Source organism: Lactuca serriola, chromosome 9 (assembly GCF_051521515.1).
Source record: "Lactuca serriola cultivar US96UC23 chromosome 9, Lser_US96UC23_V15, whole genome shotgun sequence".
NCBI classification, from domain to species: Eukaryota; Viridiplantae; Streptophyta; class Magnoliopsida; order Asterales; family Asteraceae; genus Lactuca; species Lactuca serriola.
Window position 1 is genome coordinate 200166099 of NC_136416.1, and position 8116 is coordinate 200174214.

General features: G+C 32.2%; 1 protein-coding gene across 1 annotated transcript; it reads right to left on the minus strand.

Annotated features, from left to right (window-relative positions):
* Window positions 1-5746: 5746 nt before the first annotated feature.
* Window positions 5747-6590, minus strand: LOC145076840 (uncharacterized). Its single transcript, XM_079022641.1, has one exon. The coding sequence runs from the start codon at window positions 6567-6569 to the stop codon at window positions 5901-5903; it is 669 nt and encodes a 222-aa protein (XP_078878767.1). The 5' UTR covers window positions 6570-6590; the 3' UTR covers window positions 5747-5900.
* Window positions 6591-8116: the final 1526 nt, after the last annotated feature.

Here is an 8116-nt window from a genome sequence, read left to right on the forward strand (position 1 = left end):
CAACCAATAAAGTGCAATGTGCAATTTCATGGGTTGGCATCAAATTCACATTTTTCTTAAAGTAGCTAACAATAGGATTTTTTAGAAAATGGTTTAGTTACTTTATAATTCATTATACTTTTAATGAGAGTTTAGATTCCTACCAAATCCGTTCGGCTAACGAACCTCTACTAGTCAAGAGAGCGATGGGTAAGAATGGATACCCAATGACGGTCATTTTATAGGCCGCTTCCTTAAACTCCTCTTATAGACCAGCTTCATGAATGAGGCGTACTAGCGGTTCGACTGACTCATCTTATATATATATATATATATATATATATATATATATATATATATATATATATATATATATATATATATATATATATATATATATATATATATGTATGTATGTATATATAGTAATATTAAACCTTTAATGAGACATATAATATAAGGGTGTATTTTAAACTTTTAAAATACTAGGGGTTTAATCATTTAATAAGTTAAACATTTAATTTAATTAAATTGAAACCCTTTATGGATTTATTAATTATCTTTTAATTAACAATTAACTAAATTATAAATAACATCCATAAGGATGAACTTTAAACTTTTTTAAAATACTAGGGTTCTAGAATATAAGATTTCGAAATTAAACTATTTAATTAAATTTTAAATTCCGAAACCGAGGGGGTATTTTTAAAACTCTTGAAAAATACTAGGTTAAATCCTTTTTAATAATTAAATTAATAAGTTAATTTTGTCTTTATAAAATTTTTTAACCTAATCATGGATTCATGATAAGGATATAAGATTGTTGATTTAATTTACCAATTTTAAGCCATGAAAACGAAATTAAGGTGATTATCCTAATCAAATCCATGAAAGATATGTCAAAGCCAAAAATCTGGGATCTGATTGGCCAACTTGTCGAGTTAGAGCAATGCACTCGTCGAGTTGGACCAACTCGCCGTGTTCCAAACATGAACTCGTCGAGTTCTATGAATAGAATGACAATTATGCTCCCTTCTTCTTTGAATGATTCACAATTGCATCAAGTTCAACTGAAAAAAAAAATGTAGGCTTTGATACCACTGATGGGTCTTGAGCATAACTATAAATTTTATGTGTTCATGCAACCCTAAATTAAGGATCTAGGTTTTCACTAGTTGAACATGCAAAATTGAATGCAAAAGAAGAAACCCTAGGTTCTTTATATTATAGTGGAAATTCATATAATAAAAATTAAAATACAAACCTTGATTGTTATATTGTAATAAAAATCTAAAATCCTTGCTTGAAAGACCTTCAGTAACAAGCGCCACAACTGTTGCGCCTCTAATGGCTCACAAACAAACCTAGTAACCAATGATTACTATATATATATATATATATATATATATATATATATATATATATATATATATAGAGAGAGAGAGAGAGAGAGAGAATAGAGAAGAATTTCGGCTCTAAGACTTCTTGAGGATGCATGGACGAAATCCAACCCTAATGAGGGTTTATATATGTTTTAGGAATGTATTGGATTAGGCAAGTGTATCCAAGATAACCTTAATCTGTTAACTTCCTCCCTAAGGCATCCAATGCACCCTTAGAGCCCATGGAAACCCTAGGACACTCTATAATTCGTTCACTCACTATAGGGATGTTCTAGAATAGCCCTATGCTCAACTATTAAACATTGTCAACTTTAGTCCCTACAGTTTCAATTAATTCATTTAATCCCAAAATTAATTCCAAATTAATTTTTGATTAAATATTAATCAAACAATATGATTTCCAATTAGTACATTATTTCCATAATATATTAATAAATCATTTATTTTGATTTCTAATTAATTTATTAGCCAAGTATTAAATTAATAAATCATTTTTCTCTCTCTCCAACAGTCATCCTTATTCAATTGTCAGGTTTGAAGGCAACCCAAAAAAACGTTATTATCAATTCAAGTGTATACAAATTATAGTATGGGCTTAGACACCTAATGCAACAGTACTATATTTCCTTGCTCTCTCATTTAGACTAGGTTGATATATTATTTCCGCAAGAAAGTTGTCATAATCATTCCACATTCTACTTAATTGTTACGTCTTCAAGAAAGTTGCCATCATCATTCCACATTGTACTTAATTGTTACATCTTATACATCAATACATCATTTATATTTATGTAACATAAAAATCTTAAGCCCTTACCACCTGTCCCAACATCTCAACAGATGCTACAAACATGCTCACTGATGACTTAGAGTCTGGCTCTTCAAATAATTCTTTTATGGTCAATTAACCATTAAAGATTTGTTTTTCCTTATCCACTGCAATTTCAACATGGATTCTATTACTAAACAAACTTTCAAACTAGGAGATGATGAATCCTAGTAGGAAAATGGGGGCAACAGAACTGCTAGTTACCTGAAGGAACGAAGGTGTGAACCCTTGTAAGATATAGGATGCAACAGAAAAATATAATTTTAATATGGTATGAGTTTTGTTAAAAGGTACTTTTTTAAATATGAGCAAATTATAAAACTGGTCCCTCTTGTATCCAGAAATGTGCAATTTGATTCTATTTTTTTTTTATTCTCATGGTCTGTCCAAAACTGAAACTTCCATGGAGATCTGGTCCCCCGAGTTAATTTTCATATAAACCATCCCGTTAAGTCCCACATGTCTTTAAAAGTTAGTGGCATTTTGGTCCTTTCAGATAGTTATTTTGATGTTTTAATGATTAAAAAGTTAAAAGGAAAATCCTTCAACTTACTACCACATTATCACCACCATCCGCCCCTCTTTATCGTCTTCTCCTTCTCTCTATATGATCAACCGGTTCATCATTATCTGCAGACCACCATTTTAGACACACCACCACCAACTTTCACTTCATCCGTTCTACTTCCACCACCATCAGAAATTCGAGATATGTCATGGATGAACAAAGATTAAAGACCTTAATCAAAATCTAAAAGTTTTAGAACACTAATTTGTCATGGGTGAACTTAATTCAATAGATGAAAACCCTAATCTACCATAGTTGAAAAAAGTCGACTATTCCAGATCTACAAACTTACTAGAAACAAAAATGAAAACATAATCGATTACGGTTTTTGGAAAACCCAAACTATCCACATGTGCAAACAATCTATAAAAAAGATGAACACATACTACTGAATACTAGCTCGTCGAATATGGGGTTTTAGAAATTAAAAACCTACTGAAAACGAAATTGATAACGCCTAATTTAGACATACTTTTATGGAATTATCTTATTATGTTATGATATATTTTTATATTATTTGGAACAAAAGGCTCTTATAAAGTTTTAAATTTATGTAAGAGGTGTGTCGCGCCCCTTCATGATACGGGTCGCGTCTTTTCGAAAAATAAAAAATTATTTTTTTCCAAGCCGACAAGTTTGGTTTCATTATGGATTCTCATTATCACGATGCGACAAAGCCATTACCGCCTTGTGGTGTCGTGGAAATCTATAAATAGATGTGAAAATTAACCCTAACAAGATATCTTACAATCCACTTTAACTTGTGCGGCAAGAAACTTTAGAACTACCATTTTAAGGGGCCCAGAAGGTGGTTGGAGAGTCATTAAACTGATATGGAGCAAAGATTTGAAGGATTTGAGAGTTGATTAATGATAGGAATAATTTGGTTTATTGTTTTGACCATCATTAGCATTCTAATTGTTTCTATTTGAGTTTTTACTTTCGGAATTAGGGTGTTCAAACCTTTTGCTTAGTGTTTAAGTTAGATGAATCATTGATATTTTGGATTAAATTGCTCTTTGGATCATTTATTTTTATTTAATTTATTGTGTAAGTTTGATTGAAGATTTATATGTGTTAAAGATCGTTACATTATTAACTATTGCTAAGTCTATGTGATTAGAAGACAAATCTAATTATATTTTCCTGAATCATAGTGGTTTTATTACCTTAAAATAATTGTGACTAGTGTTGGATCAAAACCTAAGGTTAGGTTAATAAAGTTGTGAACTTTCAAGCGCGAGCATGTTTTAGATGACCATTATTAGCATGATTTAATTCTAATAATCTTTAGGATTGACAAAAATCGAATCTTGCATGATGCAAATTGAAAAATAAATTCAAGGATAATTAATGGCATGATAATGAAATTAAAACTTCTTTGAGTCATTAGTATTCATGTATGGACCAAATACACGAATCAATTTAAGAATTAGTGAATAATGAATAAATAACCATTACATTTAGTAATTAACCAACATTTCAAATGCAGTCAAATCTAAACCAAAGTACTTGAAGTGATTCGTTTCTAATCAGTTATTCTAGTTAGTTTAGCTATTTATTTGCTTGAGAGTTTATAATAAGACCCCCCCCCCCCACCCCCCCACCCCCTTATTGCTTTCATTTATTTAGTATAACCTATAATAAAAAGTTCTAAGGTTAATTCACTATCGTTCCCTAAACCTTTGACAACTTTTCAAGGTTACAACTATACTATTTCATAATTAGGTACATTGTCTAGTGTGTGAAAGCTAGTTGATATAGAATTGAATTTATAAATTTAAAACTAGTGCATTGAATACACATCGGAAATCGATGGAGATATAGATAAATGTTTGTGGTTTTCAGAATTGGAACTTCTCTGCCGCCCTTCGTCTTCACCAGATGCACAACTTCGTCATATAAACCTTAGATCTCCGGTAACCCTAACGTCAGTGGTTCTGGTGATATATGAAACTCGTAGACCTGAAACCTCATCACATTTTCAGATTTGAGAGAGGGGTTCTCCTTATAGCAAGGAGGAGGCTTTCTAACGAGTAGGTAGTGTTCCAGCGAGCAGAGCAACATTCCAACAATGCGGGCAACAACGACATTGACTGGTCTGGTGGTGTTGCTTTTGATTGTCGGCGGTGGTTGTATCTTCTAGTTATGAAAATCAAATAAGCAAGATGAGAGAGAGAGAGAGAGAGATGGTAGGTTTATTTAATTGTTGTGTAAAGACATATAAATACGAATATGCCCATCATTTTTAAAGACACGTGAAACTTAACAAGATGCTTTAGACGAACACTAATTTGAGGGACCAAATCTATATGATATGTTAAATTTTTGACCTATTATGCACAAAAGAAAAAATTGGACTTAAAGTACATTTTTAAGATACCGTAAGATCAATGTTGCAATTCACTCTTTAAACAATCATATATAGATTTAAACACTCCAACTAGAAGTGGATCTCAATTGAAGTGGTATGCAGTCAAAAAAGTAAAATAGATCATTTCAACCATTCCATGTTGTGACTCCTCTTGTACATGCATTAAGTGTATGAATTAAGCTTTTAGAGCATCCACAATGGTGAGTTCAATGGAAGAGTTGAATGAGGTGACAAGTCCATGTGTCATTCAATGGATGAAACTCTTCCATTGTGAGATATCACCTTGGCATTCAATGAATTTGGAGTTCAATAACCATTGAACTCTTCAATGGGAAAAATGAAAGTTTTAATTCTTAAATATGTACTATAAATTATATTTTATTACATTCTATTAAACTTTATAGAGTTTAATGCATTGTAGAGAAAAATATAGAGTTTTATGGATTGTAGAATGATGATGTGGCAATCCATTGAACTCTATGGAGTTAAATGGATTGTGGATGCCCTCAAAATGAACTTTAAAGTTAAACTTTTTATGACTTAGGGAATAAGTAATCATTTGTTTGAATAGGATCCAAGTGAACAGAGGTATATATATATATAAAAGGAATATAATACCTTTTTATTTTTATTGAACATTGTATGCATCAACCAGTTTTATCATAATTATTGTTAAAATACAATGCATAGAAGTTTAATAATTATCTTTTTTTAGTTTATATATAATGATTCTCAATGCTTGCACCCTTAAGCTTTGTATTCAGCCCACAATTGAGCAACTGACTTCCCTAGCAAGTCCACGAAATAACCGTCATTATAGCCGTTCCTCATCTTCTTATTGAGATCAGCCACGAACCCACGTCTACGACCATTACAATAGTCTAGAAACCGAGCTGTCACATCGTACCCTTGGTCCCATTTGTTACCTTGCCCTGGCCGAACCCAATGGCTAGGAACATACCCAGCCTTCAGCCTCACGTAATCCGCAATTCCCTCTATCAATCCTCCCGGAGCTTGACCGTTTCCATTCCATTGCCATACATGAGTCATCTCGTGGTAGAGTACTCCGGTAATCTCTTTCTTGACATCACCGGAATAACCCTGAATATACCTCGCGCTGACATGGATCTCATTGCCAGAAGTGTAGGCAACACCATCCATGTCATCAATGAACACGTTTACTCGTGCTACGTTCTTTCTGTCAGCAGCAGTACTTTGTTGGAATGTGGTCCATATGAAGCTTGTGGCGGAACGGAGAGTTTGAGTGGTGTATGCCGCTCCAATGACGTTATTGAACTTAACACCGCCGGGGGTGGCTGCTGCCCGGTTTGTGACGGAGTAGTCGACTGCTGACGACAGTTGCAGAGCTGCTAAGATTGCAAGGGATGAGAGGAAGAATGAGATCTTGGTGGCCATTTTTGAAGGTAGGATTAGGTTGTATACGAGGTTGGGTTTATATAGAAGTGGCTTGTGCCTGGTGGTGAACGATAATGCTCATAGTGGGACACGAGCTGAGTCAACACGGCGCAGCCAACAATGGAAATTACAATTGTGACCGACTTGGACATATTCGTCTTTCTTATCTTTTTAATCATTGCTTCGATATCACGATATGTTTTGAATATTGAGAAGTGAGAATATAATAGACATCTACTATAGTATTTTTCATCATGATTTTTCATTTATTTTGTAAATACAATCACCCTTGTTATCAATTTATTTAGGAATTTTTTTTACTGAGTTGAATATGCATTTTCTAATTTTTATCTTATTTTGAATATTGAGAAGTGAGAATATAATAAAAATCTACTATAGTATTTTTCATCATGATTTTTCATTTATTTTGTAAATACAGTTACCCTTGTTATCAATTTATTTAGGAATTTTTTTTACTGAGTTGAATATGCATTTTCTAATTTTTATCTTATTTGTACCCATTTATATGATGTGTTTCATGTTTTAATAACAAAAACATGTTTAATTAATGTTAACGATCGATTACATAAATGATACATCGATATCGATATGAAAATATAAACATCATTACAAAAATCTGCTTCTTATTCTGAATTTGGTAAAATATTAGTGAGGTGATATTGACCGTCACTGAAAAATTTACTTGTGGACGACTTGGACCGCTTCGTATCGTCAATATTCTTTAAATTGCTTATTCAATAAGTTATGGATGTTGGGAAAAAAACGGCAGGACATTTCTTATTTTTATTATTTTTATTTGGATATTCTACGTTTAATTGCAAAAAAATGTCACATCTTATTATTTTCGTAAAAATTAAATGGATCATTTAGTCTATTAAGTTTATATAAAGTCGGATCTTTATAATGTATAAAAATTATAATTTATTTATATGAAGTCGGATTTTTATAAATTTATATTTTCGAGATCAGAAAGGCACGTATTTTCGGAATATGTTATTATTTATACAAAATAACATAATTTTTTCATGCATTTATTTTTATAAATTATCGACGATTTAGCTGATAACGGAATGTGAAATCTCATATTGGCATCCTAGCTAGATGGACTAAGATTTAGTCTATTGCATTTGTCATACTAATAATCAGTGACAATTTTCGGAATTGTCACATTCTCCATCTGTTAAAGGAATTTTCTACTTGAAATTCAACTTGTACAACCTGATGTAAGGGCACTATTTTGGGAGAATCTTAAGGAAACATGATTTTTGAAGCATACTCTTAGGTAGTATGGAACAACGGTACAACTTAGACCCATAGAAAGTGATTTGATTTCCTAAGGCTTTTCCTAGTTTTTACCAGATTTATGCCTTAGCGAGTGCTTGAGTCTAGTGATTACAAAGCTTATTCGTATTTAGTTTGTACACAAGTTATTAGTAAGGACGTACCGTTTTCTGGGATAGCGTCTCTCGTGCCAATGTAAAATGCTCTTCCTTGAGCATTACATCCTCGATTTCTCTTCTTTAGGA

Coding starts and splice junctions, on each gene's coding strand:
- LOC145076840 (XM_079022641.1), bottom strand. CDS start 6,569: ATGGCCACCAAGATCTCATTCTTCCTCTCATCCCTTGCAATCTTAGCA.